The following is a 14,567-nucleotide window of genomic DNA, read 5'->3' as shown; positions in this document are numbered from 1 at the left end:
ATCGCCCTGCCTGTCTTCTTCAGTGTTCAACAGTAACGCCACGACCGGCGGAATAAAAATGAATTAATACTGTTATTCTTCTTTTTTTTCTGCTGCAGGGAAGGTACAGAGACGGAGCTTCAGAGTCAGAGCGCTGCTTGGCAGAGGAATGTGAAATGCTGAAAATGACTTTCCAAGACCTGCTGCTGCTGCTGCCGGTTGTCTCTCCAGAGCTGCAGCCTGGGAACGGTCAGCCGACAACTCTCACCTTGGCTCAGACCATGAAGCCTTCCCCCAGGTCTGTGCTTACAACCCTGCTGCTTATTTGCTCTGATGCAAATCATAAACTGACAATATTGTTCGTCTGCATGGGCGCATACTACTGCATACCACAGAGGAACACACACAAAACACACACGTGCACACACAAACTTGTATTTCCATGCACACACACAGCCAGTTATGTCTCAGGTATAGTTTAGTTCAGGGGTTCTCAACTAGTCTCACTCTGGGACCCACATTTTCCCATGGTCATTACGTCGCAACCCCATTTTATAGAATTCAAACCAAGAAATTATTTTTAAAGCCTTTAAAAACTTCAAAACTATTTTGCTCTTTATTGAGCAAAGTGCATTTAGGGCACATGAATGAAACTGAGGAGGACCATGACAACTGCATGTACGGAAGTGAATACAAATATATCAAACTGCACAAAATGGAGACCAACAAAACGATATTTTTGACTTCTAATGCATCTCTGCATTCAGAGCATATTCACAAAAGTTAATAAATATCAAATTGCACAAAATAAAGACCCACAAAACAAAACAAGATTCACTGCATTCAGGCCACATTAATAAGAAACTGATATCTTTGCATTCAGAGCAAATGGAGCAAATAATAAGAAGCTGAGGAGGAGCATTACAACTGCATGTGTTCAGGAGTCTCGTGTGCCTTTCAAAATAAGTTATTTTTCCAAATAAAAGACATGTCTTACATCAGATGTGCATTAAATATTATTTACTTTTTTGACCAGCTGTCCGCGACCCATCCAGAACGGGTCCGCGACCCACCAGTTGAGAACCACTGGTTTAGTTGATCATGTGCACATAGATAGACAGACATAGACAGTTGTTACTCCCAATTATCACCCAAAATCGACAATGCACCAATTTTCAATACCAAGGAAGGGTTTGGAGAACTTTCAGAGTCATCAAAACACTTTAGGAGTTCCAGGGGGGGTCCGGCTGGCAACGGATTTTCATATGGTAATTTGGTAAATGGTCTGTATTTATATAGCGCTTTACTATACCTGAACGATACCCAAAGCGCTTTACAGTACATCACATTCACCCATTCACACACACATTCACACACTGATGGCGGAAGCTGCCATGCAAGGCGCAAACCACGACCCATCAGGAGCAAGGTGGGTAAGGTGTCTTGCTGATCATTGGACGACCCGCTCTACCACCTGAGCCCCCCCCCCCCCCCCCCCCCCCACCATATAATGGTGGCGGATAGAGTTCACTTTTGAATCGTCCAAAACACACACTATGAAACATCCAGATACCTCCATACTGCTCGTCTGTACTGACCCAAGTGTCCTGAAGCCGCCACATAGAAAAGTTGTAAGGAGAGAATGAATTTGATCTCTGTTTTTAGCCTTGTTGTAGCAGTAGCTCCCAGTGGCTGTGTGAGATGCGTGAGATGTTCTTCTGTTTACATCACACATCCAATGGTTAACAGCGACAAACGAACATCTCACAGCAAATCTCACGCATGCGCACAAACATCAACAGAGCCACTGGGAGCTACTGCTACAGCAAGGCTAAAAACAGAGATCAAATTCATTCTCTCCTTACAACTTTTCCATGTGGCGGCTTCAGGACACTTGGGTCAGTACAGACGAGCAGTATGGAGGTATCTGGATGTTTCATAGTGTGTGTTTTGGACGATTCAAAAGTGAACTCTATCCGCCACCATTATATGAAAACACGTTGCCAGCCGGACCCCCCCCCCCCCGGAACTCCTAAAGCGTTTTGATGACTCTGAAAGTTCTTCAAACCCTTCCTTGGCATGAGTAGACAATTGGTGAGTTATTGATTTTGGGTGAAGTATCCCTTTAAAACACTCCTTTTGCAGAAGTTATGCTGACCTTTTATATTACTATTCGAATGAATTTGACTTTGTGAAGCCGGTCCATATTTTATATGGTATAAGGGGCAAATACTGAATAACCAGGATTCTCTAAGTTCATGTAAACACCATATCCTCAATTTGATCAAAATTGGGATAACCGTCAAAACCGGGATAATGAAGTCCATGTAAACGCAGTCATTCAAATGTAATCGAACAAAGACAAGGGAATAAACAATTGGGCCATTTCAGTATATGCAAAGAGAAATCCAACCTATAAAGCTTTAATGTGTTGCAAAGTGAGTTTGGTGGTGGAGAGCTGATAACATCGATGTTCATCCTCAGTCTGTCACAGTTCACTTGCAGGTTTCAGTCTAAGCCCTCACCCTTTTTTTCCCTGCCCTAATCAAAAGTTAAACAGAGCGAGTCATTACACAGAAAAACATACCTGATACATTCATTATCCTACCTGTCATTGTCTAAAAACTATTTTCACTCCACTGACTCATGCTGGTGTCAGCCAGCCTACAAACACACACCTGTACAGCTCGTTCCACCACACACACACACACACACTCCCTCTTCATTCAAGTTTGGTTCAAGCTGCGAACACCACATTCATCACACAGTGTGCTGCTGCTGCACATCCACAGTTGTACTGTGATTTAGCAAACCTACACATTCTCCCATCACTCAAAAACCTTCATGCTAACTAAGGCTGGCAAAGCTTTTGGTTGATTAGACAATTTTTTTTATATTTTTATTAATTTCAACATTTATGTTTAAATAAAAATGTCAATTTGAATATCTTGTATGCATGATTATCATGCAATTGATTGATATTGGCATTGGTATCAGTTAATGAGGTCCGTTTATTATTATATTATACAACAGTTAGTTCCGACCGGTCCCAACCGAGCAATTTGATTGGACAACGACACATTCCAGACTTTTCACAGACATAATCACTCCGCTGTTCAGCTGGACAGGAGCTAAGCATGGATGTATTATATGAGCTAAGTCAGAGCCACGCTCCCCATACAGGAGCTGCCCCATCTCTCTGCTGCTACTGCTGCTGCTGCTGCTGCTGCTGCTGCTACAGTTATAAACGGACCTGAACATTAAAACCTGGACCTGACCTGGTCAGTCTAATTGGCGATAAATCTCTACTAAACCCGGCTGGGGAAAAAATCGCCGCGGGGGCAACTACGTTTTGACGGTGATGTGTTTTGATATTAGCTTTAGCTGTTGTTAGCCACGTAGCTCAGCTACTTAGCTTCAACTGTGTTTATATTGATTACATAGATGATAAACAAATGTAATACGGTATCGATAACGTCTCTGTATGTCTTCACGCTGGTCCTGTTGCTCCGGTGCTGATCAGACACGGGCTCAGAACCAGAACCAGCACTAGAAGCAGCTCGGTGGAAAACCTAGTAGCTAGTAGCAAGCTAGTATGAAATGTTTGTGTTGCCTGGCAACAGCCTTGTCTCCCTTCCAGTTGCAGAACTATTTCTGTTGGCGGAGCCAAAGAAATGATTAAATAAACAAACAAATCATAATCTCTTGTAGTTTATTACTGTTCTAAAAATGCGCTGGTAGCACTGTTGTATAAAAGCAATATCACACGAGAGGGAGTGCTGTTGTACTGTATATCAGCACGGTGTGATTATCTGCGGCACTCGGCCTGCGGCCTCGTGCCTACGACCGAATCACAGCCGTGCTGATATACAGTACAACAGCACTCCCTCTTGTGTGATATTGCTTAATTATTATACTCACTGTACTTTGCAAATGTTTAAAATAAAAGCATTAACATATGAAGCTGTGTATTATAGCCAAGTGTTTAATGCACAATATCAAGCTACATTTATACATAGAACTAGGCCCAATTTAATATAAAACTCAATGTTATAGTTGGAAGTCCCTGCTCCATCTTTCCATCAGTTTGGGGGTACTGGCCTGAAAAACATTGAAGACCCCTGATCTAGATGAATTATCAGACAAATCAGCTACAATCAGCAACAACACCTGAGTCACTGCTGTGTCCACCTGAGGAGACGCTCCTGAAGAGCACGTTACTCTGAAAAGTAACAGTGAAACTTGTAAGAGAACTTGCTAGAGCAATTGTTTACAAACGTGTCCAACTCAGGGCAAACTTGAAAATCTCAAAAATGTTTGCGGCCCACCTCCGCCCTCATTAACAATACAGAGGCCAAATAATACGTTTTCTTAAAACATTCAGGACTGAACTGAAAGTAGCAGGAAGCTCCACAGTCACTAACACGGCACGCTGATGCTGCCAGTTCATGGAGCATCCTGAATGAATCCTGAAGAAACCAGTTCATGGCTTCAGTTTGGAGGATGATTCACTTTCATGTTCACTGAGTTTGGGACAGTTCACTAATCCACAGTATGGTTTGATTCCCATTGTTGTTGCTTTCTCTCTCTAGAAACACCAATCTGTTTATTACATTTTATTATAAAAATAAAGATGGTCATATCTGTGTAAAATATTAGACTGCATTAGTGTCTATACCTGCAGTGAGAGGGATGAAACAGCTGTAGGCATCTACATAGTTAAATACCACCTTTTATGGTTCTTGGTGAATAATTATCTCTTTTTACTGTTAAAGTTTTATTGTTCAGACTCACAGTCCACGTCGTCAGCTGCAGGCTTTTGTTTCACTTCACCACTTTGACGAGGCGCTTTGACACATACATACGCTGTACTGGTGCATCTACAGGAGCCTTAGTGCATGTTCTTCACGCCGTAGATGAGCCAACGTACGAGGACTTATTTCATGAACCGCTCCACACATGCACGGACCACGCTCACTTTAGTTGCCATTAGCTTCACATTCACTCATTTCCTTCCTCTTCCTCCTGCAGCTCAAACTACACACGCTCACAACATCACACGTGCAGCCACAGATGACAGAGTGACAGGCTGCTGTCATATTTATTTAGTTCTTTATTTTTTGCACAATTTTGAAAGAATACACATAAAAAATGATAGATAATAATGAAACAGTGCAGGGAGAGGCAAAAAAAAAACCATGGTGGGCTTATTTTAAGCCTCCACCTTATAGGCCTAATAATATTACAATGTCATGTAAAAGCACAAGATATAAGATAACATGAAAAAATGAATAAAAATAATTCTGCGGTGTGATATCCAGGAAATTATAGCCCGATTGAAGATCGTTTTATCGCCAGGTCCTAGCCTATATATTATGTATTTAGCATCTATTTAGTATCTTTACCTTTCAGATTTTAATGTGTCAGAGATGCAGGACACACATTCATAGGCAGAAATGTGGAAATACAGAAATAACTGAATAATAAATCAATATTGAAATAAGAACGTAGCCTCTAGGCCTATTTGTAATTATAATATAGACAGACAGAACAGGAGGAATCTGTTGCATATATTTCTTAACTGTAGCTGAGCATAGGTGTGTCTAATAGCCTACCTATTATTAAGTGGAACAAAGGCACTGTCCACCAGTTCAGCAGGTTAGTTCGTCACAGCTCACATACCACACATGCCACCAAATGTATCAAAATTTTGCCTCTAGCTACGTCTGTCATCTGTCTAAAACACTAGTGCTTCAGGTTGCCCTCAGCGGTTGGCGTGGCAAATTTGGCTCAGTGTTCATGTGGCACAGGAGTACAAAGTATTGGAGAAGGGTTGAATAAAGTCTGTAGATGGAAGTATGCTGACGTATTTAAAAAGTGAAATACTCAAAGATAACACTTGATCATAAATAATATCAAAAAGCTGAAGGTTTAGAGGACGTTGCTCAGGGCGGTCGAGACCCGGCCTGCTCCAGGTTTCACTTAAAGGACCGATGCACCGATCTCATATTAAGATATCGGCGCAGATTTTGACTAAATCAGGTGTCAGATAATGGGGCTGATCCATGATAAGACACTGATCTGTGTTTATGACGCGGCGTTCTGCACAACTCGCGAAGGATGCGACAACATGGAGCGCGCCAAAGAGTCAACTGATTGAAGTATTTCACACTTACTACGCTAACAAGTTTGACGGCTATACCTGCAATATCTGCAATGCAAATGCTGCAAGGGGCAGTGATTGCAAAATACATTCAGACCGGTATCGGGTATATCGGGCAATACACTAAGCCCAGGTATCGGTTTCAGTATCGGTATCAGTACTGGGACTGAGTGTGTGCATCCCTAATAATGGTGTATGGACAAATTGCATTCTCTTACTAAAAGGAGCATTAAGACAGACAGTATGTGTGACCTTTAACCCAGGAAACTGGCCCCGGCCCCACCTCCATTTGGGTTGGACTTTGAATAAAGGTTTTGCAAATCCATGCTAGATCTAGATATGGGGGGATGGGGATGGTTTTATGATCTTGGCCTGGTCTGTTGTGAGGAGAAAGGAAGTGACACTGCACTTTTTTGTGTTTCTACAAGTAGTATTAAGCCTACATGTGTCTGACACTGCGGTTGAAACTGGGTTTATCTCCTCCAGATCTGACAAACCATAGCTTTTTAGTGTGTAGTGCTTCTTGTTCCCTATTTTTGGTCTGGTGTCACACATCTGCAGCTCTGCTATAGGCCAAGTCTAAATTTCCCAAATCTTCACCTCGTTTGAAAGAATCTAACTTTATTCTTCAATGCACAATCGGGAATTTCACTTCAGTGTTGCAGATTTAACACAGCTGATATCTGCACCTGACACAGGCAAACAAGCTGTAGTAAACTAACGGATCTAGTTAAACCAAAACCAGGAGAGGCTAATATCTCACAGAACAGCACTAAAAATAGGAAAGAATATAAATAAAAAGTGATTCCACATGGCTGCTCATGTGTTGCAAGTTGCACACACACACTCACACCGGCTGAGGGACCTTACCTGTCCAGTGATGCCGGTGATCACAGCCACCTTCCTCTCCTCCCCCTTCACCGAGGAGCCGGCGGTATCTAGTCCGGAGCACTGAGCCATGTCTGCGGGGCTGGATGTCTGGGGAAGTCCGCTGCCACAAGAAACAGAAACCGACACAAGAAGCGACACAAACCGGGCGTGCGAGTGTGTTTACGGCGGAGAGACAGAGAGGAGAGACGAGTTTCAGCTTCCTCAGCATCCAAACTGCAGCACCAAAGCAAAGCGGGTGACGTAGTAGGAAGCGCGCGGCGGCATCAGCCAATGAGAAGAGAGCAAGTCGGAGACGGCGGAGGAGATTTGACCGAGGAGAGCAGAGGGGCTCCGAGAGGGGGAGAGGGGCGGCGTGTCTGAGAACAGCGGCCCCCGCAGGCTGGAGGGAGAACTGCAGCCTCTATTGGTTTTAATCTATGGTTTTAATGTGGAAAGTGAAGTGTCAAATTTACCGTATTTTAGTTAAGGGCCCACATACATAGCAATGGGCTCTATGCACAGCTCCACCATTTCCTGAATTTAAGGCAGCTCCTTCATTTCCTGTCTTACATTATTGGACAAACTGATTAATCCAGGTGTGTCTGACCATTGTGACTACTCAGACACACCTGGATTAATCAGTTTGTCCAATAATGTAAAACAGGAAATAAAGGAGCTGCATTAAATTCAGGAAGTAGTGGAGCTGTGCATAGAGCCCATTTGGTCTCAAGTGGGCCAGACCAGTAAAATAATAACATAATAACCTATATAAAGAAGAACTCCAAATTCTTCCCTTTGTTTTAATGTTAAACGTCCAGTGTGTAATATTTGTCAAGGTTTTTTGGCAAATCTGAATATAGCCTACTACCCATGAATATATTTTTATAAGTGTATAATTGCTATAAAATATTTTTTGCTACTAAGAGTTTTTATTATGAGTATTTACAACTTAAAACAACAAACAAACAAATCCCACACACATACAGGACAGACTGAGACTCAAAAAAAAGGGGGGGTTGCAAGAGTGTCATTCAATGTTCATAAAGAAGAAAATGAAAAAGAAATAAAGAAGGATATGCAAATCAATTCATGAGGCTGTTATAAATAATGTCCCAGTGGTCATCCAGTTTTTTGTCAAAGTCTTTTAGCAGGCATGCTGCCCTTTCCATATTCAGGAGATCTAAGAATTCTCCCAACCATGACTCTCTGGTGAAACATCCCGGTTTGCGAACTTTCCAGTTCATAAGAATAAGTCTTTTGATGGTAAGACAGCCCAGAGTCCGCTGGTCTACTGTGGCTCCCGCAGTGTTGACTGGTCTCATACCAAGTAGGCAGATTGTTGGACAAATGGGGAACTTGACCTTGAAAAGTGATGACAGAGAGATTTAACTGATGGACAGTCCCACAGTAGATGAAGCAATGTGCCTCGGGTGCCACAGTTATGCCAGCGTAAGTCTTGGTGTTCCTGCAATTGCTATAAAATAAAAATCTGAAGGTATTTGTATCCTTATAATTATTCTTTTATATGTAGCAAGGGTCTTGCTTTAGAGAATGTCACCATCTTGCGCCGCAGCCCGAACAGAAAATCCAGAGTATGAATGTAGAGAATATGTCTGCTTGTATTATTTTGCACATATGATCAAATAAATGAAATGACATAATAACAATAAAAAGACAACCCCCATCAAGGATGCAGCTATAGATCAAAAGACAATTGACTTTAAAAATCTGGACTATATCAACTCTGAGAAGTAAAAGATTGTTTATTACTCACTTCAAGATGAACGAAATCTTGATTTTGTTTATGAAAGCAAAGATCTGAAAAATCCAAACATTTCCTGCAAACATGTCAAACTTTTTCTTTTTTTTAAAAAGTAGATTCCAATTGATGATTAGCTGAGTCCATTGCCTTTTCCCCAAGAAGACCAGGCCTATATGTATGGCTATACTATTACTATTATAACTATTACTGTTATTGGTTTTTCATTTGGTGAAATTTGGTCTGGATGGAAAAAGAAGCCCCTTTTTGAGTTTTAATAAGTAGAATAAAGGTTTTGCAAATGTAATATAGTGTTTTGAATATCTCTCCCAGTCTGGATATTGTGGTTTTGTGTCTTAATTGAAAAAAAAAAGAAGATAAGAGTGATGGTTAAGGAGGCGGGAGTGATCTGGTCCCTTGATGACCTGAGGGGTGAAGACAATTCATAGTGTAGAAGAAAGTTGGAGATGCACTCAGGCCCAACAGCACTATTAGTGGTTTTCTGTTGGATTTAGTGAAATTTATTGAGATTGCCATCACCCACAAATCAGCAATAGACATAAACCCTACAAATGATCTGCAACACAAGAAAGCATCATGGCCCTGAGCACCTAAAGCGTGTGAAGAAGGCAGGTTCTTCAGGAAAAGCGTGGGTGTTGGGTGACCATCTTCTGCAACCTGCAGCTGAATCAAGTCCATCGAGCTCCTCCAGCGAAACCTGGTACGCCTATTCTGCAGCAGCTGTTATCAGGGCAGATCAGTGCTTTTTTGGTCAGAAGGAGACAAGAGATCCCCTTCATGAGCCGATGGTCCGTCTACCTCGCAGAGAAATCCCTACAGCACTTTCAGGGAAGGCCTAAGGTTTTCATAGTCACTTCAAAGCAGGATTACCTCTCAAACGGTTGTGGATAGTCAACTAAAACTGAGACTAAAACGTTTAAAACATTTTTCAAAAAGGTCAATGAACAATGCAAAACTAACTAAAACTAAACTGAAAAGCGGATGGCTACAGTTGCGGGAAGAAAAGGCCACAGCCCAATATGGGATGTAAGATGTAAGATGTAAGGTAAGGTAAGAGTGAGGACTGATGGGAACATTTATGGGATGCAACTAAAAGGGAAAATCCCATAAATTTGGAAGTTCATCTTCAGAGGTCTCACAGAGGCTTTCTCCAAATACCTGGCTGAAAAACTAAAAATAAACAAAAAACTAAAATAGAAATTAAACTAAAACTGCTTAATTACCTATTGAACTAACTAAAACTAAACTGAAAAACTTTTTTCTTTTTTAAACTATAATAACCATGGGATGTATATAGTACGACATCAACACAGCTCACAAGAGGAGGCTGACACCCAAATAGTCCTGCAGGGGAAACAAAACTCTGCACTGAGTCCCCCGACACAGATGAGTTTGTTCTTGCAATCTAACGGTACCATCAGTTATGCAAGGACACTTACTTCATCACTGGTGTGGGGAACAAGAAACAGATAATCTCATGGGAACTAGTAGTTCATGCTCTTTGTAAGGGGCCGGCTGGCTGCAAGCAGATGGGGCTCCATGTCTTCTCTGGAGCTGACCAGCCAGAACAGCACTGTGTTGTTCTGAATGAGCTGTAGCTGCTTTTTTTTAGGGAGATCTGAGAAAAGACTACTGTAGTCTAACATCCTGGAAATGAAAGCCTGAATTGTTCATTTCTAGATCTCGTTTAGACATGTATATATATAGGTAAATGGCAAATGTTGACATGGGAGTTCAAATTAGAAACCAGAGATCAATAATAACCAAGATTCCCCACTTTGTTTCTGGGCTTCGAATGAAGAAATAAAAATGTGTGCCACGTTTCAGCTTTCGTTTTTTAGCACCAAGGAAAATGGATCTGAGTTTTGGGAACAGGATCACAGGCGGACTTTCCTGAGAATCATTAACAAGTGCATGAAAGAGCACACTGTAACTCGACGCCATTTTTATTGTTATATTCTGGGCGACAATGAGGAGCAAACACAAAAGCAAATATGAGCAGTGGGATCGGTCTCACTTGACAAAGAAGACGCCTGCGTGTGGGTGGGTGTGTGTGCACTAAAGGACCAATAACCAATAACCACAGTACCACACCATAAACATGCTGATCAAACAACGCAGACATGGACGTGTCGTCGATTCATCTCTAAGCTACTGCATCAGCACTTTGTTTCAAACCAGATCCATCCAGACATCTCCTTTGAAGATCCATGGTCGGTTCAAACCAATAAAGACTTGTTTCTAATTTTAGTAAAGATCCTAAAAATTTCCACACACAAAAAAAACTCCCAAATGTAACAGTCTGAACCAGAGAAAATGTTTGTGTAGTGAAAGAAAAGATGTTTGGACTCTTTTTGCTGCTGCAAAACTGTAGCGGCACAAAAGAAAGTCTCATCTAAGTCCAGGTGCCTCAGTAAAACATGGGAAGAACCAAACAAGAATATATTTTACAAGATAAGTGTGGAAAAAGTTGTGTTTTCATAGAACTGGCTTGTGGGTACATAGGCCAACAACAACACAACTTTAGGAGCAGAACTGGATCTATTGACCCCGGCCGAGGGATTCATTTCAGAAGAAGAACCCACGTCACTTGAGATACTATCTTAACAGGAGCGATCAAACACTGCGAGCAGCTCCCACTCTCTTATTATTCTTGTACATTTGACCATGTATGACAACATCTGCTCCAGCTGAGAGTGTCAGTAGCCCTTGTGAAAGCTCTCTCTCACCGCTCGACTGCCCAGAGAGCCCAGCATGATGAGAGGTGCGATTTCATTACAGTTTAAAATAAACATCATAATATAAAAAGAATCCAAAAAAAAAAGAAAGAAAGAAAAGAAAAGAAAAGAAAACAAGTGCCTGGGGTCCTGAGAAGCACAGCAAGTGTGTTCATCCACCCTGCCTGATCAAAAGAGAACAACACACAGCTCTGTTACAGCTCGGGGCTCTTCCTCTCCTCTCTTCTCTTGTTTGGGCAGCAGGTGTCTCGCTGCGTGTTTCGAGGTATTCACCTCCGACTGTGTCGACTGCTGGGCAGAAAGCTTCACACGTGTTTGTGTGTGTGGGAACAGGAAGGAGGAGCGCGGGGGTTTAAGTTCAACCCGAGGGAAAGGAGAGATGGATGGATAGATGGATGGATGGATGGTCTCACTCTCTCTCATTCGTTTTTCTTTTTTGCAGAGTTCACTCAGTAGTTACACTTTGTGTGAAGTGTCTGTGAGCCAAACAGAAACAGGTCAGGAGGAGCAAAAAGAAAAATGTCTCCTCTCCTTCTTTTAGCTCCGAACTCCACAGATGTAACAGTGTCACACCCTGAGAAAGTCACCTGCTGCAGGCCTGTTGGCCAACCTGAGAAAAACCTGCTGGTCGTGATAAAATCCTGATGACAGTGCTGTAAATGTCTGTTTATTTTATACAAATAATAAACAGATGAAAGATTAGTCACAGGAGAAGAACTTCAATAAAAGAACGAAGAATCAACAAATGCAGATGCCAACAGGCCTTTACAAAGCAGAGCAGAGTCTTGATCATATTGATTTTGGATCAAGATTTTGGATGAAGACAGTGTCTATCGTTCAAATCTGTGTCAGACCAGTGAGGTGGTGATGTCTGGCCTTATGATTTAACAAATACTGGTAACGTGTCTTTTAATCTTATTCCAACAGAGACTATGCAGTATACTGTATGTAAAAAATATTTGGTAACCCTTTAATTTACAGGCTGTTAAGTGATAATGTCAAGAATAGCTTAGAAATAACGGTCAATTTCATAGTAATGTCATGTTTTTCATAGTAATTTAATAGTATTTTTCATTAAGGCAAAAGATCACACATGCTTTTCATGCTTTGAATTTTTTGGGAAAGGCCAGAATTTTTCGTTATTTCTGGGCTATTTCTAGACATATGACTCAATTAACTGTCGTTTCTTGGCATTATCACGCAATCAACGGCCTGTAAACTAAAGGATTACCAAATATTTTTATAAATCATCCCAATGTGTCAACAGATCTTTATCTTCATTGTCATCGTTTCCTGCTTTTCCTGCTTAGCCTGATTTAGGCCTAACCGTCTCTTGGACACTGGGAGTTCTTCCAGATAATCCTTGGTGGTGGACTGTGGCCTGGCGGTGGAGAAGCAGTGTGACAAGTTCAACAAGTATGTACTTCAGCTCCTTTTGGCAGGTCCACATGGTCTCTTTGTGATGCAGCTTAGAGTTAGACCTTTATTGTGGACCAAACCCCAGTAACAGGGTCGACCTGTATCACAACCACTTCACACATGATGCATGATCTCCCAGCCCAGCCCACCACCTCCCTACACACTGTACCCTTTCTCCCTCTCTGTAGGCCTACATGTATCTCTTTAAACCACATCAAAATGTCAATATTGTAAAACAACTACATGTCCTAAAGAAAATGATTTGTTCAATAAGGCTCCAAAAAGATCAGTGTGAAAAACAATGGCAAAAATGACGCGTTTATTTAGCCAGTGAGAGACAGTTTTTGTTTATTGTATGTATTGTGTATGGCATTTTGTCTGATAGACTTACACATCACCCCTTGACCTTAATTAGTTTTATTTGTTTGGTATTTTGTCTTTTGTTTTGTTTTTTTCAGTTTCTGTTCTAAAATGTGAATATTATGCCCATAAAGTTGGAAGACAATATGTTTTTTTTTACCTCTTCGCATGAAATTCTGATTTATTCTTGATAGATAAAGTGAATATCTTCTCAAAATCTTATTGATCAATCTTTTCCAAACATATCAATGTGAAAATTAAATCACAATTATCCTTAATAATAGGATTAAAAAGAGGAATGGGTCTGAAAACAACATTATTTCAACTTAATAGGCAACAGTGTATATAATAGGTACAGTAACTGATAGATATATATGTGAATGGTGTCTTTCATCAGGATGCAATACAAGGGCTCATTGAATGGGTTTGATAAGTATGAAATGAAAATCACGTGGCCTTCGTATTCACCATATCCCAACATCTATAAACTGGTATTTTCTTTACTGGAGAGACTGACAGCATTTCAAAACATGAGTGACACGGGGAGATCTGCCTTCAATCAGTCACATGTATGTTTAAGTATACTGTATGTGCTCAAATTCACCCATAATCCTCCTCCTTCGTCTGCTGAACGTAAAGCTGGTGTCTGTGTATTTTACTGGAGCTTCAGACAGAAATAAACACACCTCGCAGATTTTAATTGAGATGAGGATGTGAAATTATTTATGTTAACTAAATGAATTTTCTCTCTCTCTCTCCCTCTCTCTTTTCCCTCTGAGTTTTGATTTCCACTGATAAACGAGGCCAATGAGGATCTGAATGTTTTGATGGCTGTGAAAAGCTCCCTGTGAGAAATTTCAAAAGTCATAAAGAGGTTTCATGTGACAGTGTAAACCCAGGACTACAGTCCGTCTTCTCTCTCTGTGTGTGTGCTATGGGAAAGATTTTGTACTCTTCAGCTGGGAAACTCAAAGTCAAACTCTCTGCTGCCTCAGCACATCGAGGGAGTGATGAGAGAAACACCCTCTTTTTTTTTTTCCTTCGTCTCTTTTCACTTATAACCCACAGGATCAGTTATCTTCTCTCCTTGTCTTTTTTCCCAGCAGCCAAGAATCCCTCAGCGTTGCACACAGAGGTGTTTATTGTTTCAGGTGAAGGATACTGACGGGAATGTAGCTGGAGCTAAATGAAGTTTGGATTCTCAGCAGCTGATGACGAACCCAGCGGGGCGCCGCTGCATTAATCACCGGACGGTCGA

At 41.3% G+C, this 14,567-nt stretch overlaps 2 protein-coding genes across 2 annotated transcripts in view; one reads left to right on the top strand and one right to left on the bottom strand.

The window, feature by feature from the left end:
• The window catches only part of gmds (GDP-mannose 4,6-dehydratase), a 191,949-nt gene extending 184,698 nt beyond the window's left edge, over positions 1-7,251 (bottom strand). Inside the window, exon 1 of the mRNA XM_083970734.1 lies at positions 7,013-7,251. Within this exon, the coding sequence (XP_083826860.1) occupies positions 7,013-7,102 (90 nt within the window). The 5' untranslated portion in view covers positions 7,103-7,251. The remainder of the gene's footprint in view (positions 1-7,012) is intronic.
• The window catches only part of LOC310985199 (tetratricopeptide repeat protein 14-like), a 408,748-nt gene that overhangs the window by 32,608 nt on the left and 361,573 nt on the right, over positions 1-14,567 (top strand). The gene's annotated exons all lie outside the window — the stretch shown is intronic.

This window comes from Trachurus trachurus (genome assembly GCF_905171665.1).
Source record: "Trachurus trachurus genome assembly, chromosome: 4".
Classification (NCBI taxonomy): domain Eukaryota; kingdom Metazoa; phylum Chordata; class Actinopteri; order Carangiformes; family Carangidae; genus Trachurus; species Trachurus trachurus.
Note: the sequence above shows the minus strand (reverse complement) of the source record. Positions and strands in the feature narration are given on the sequence as shown.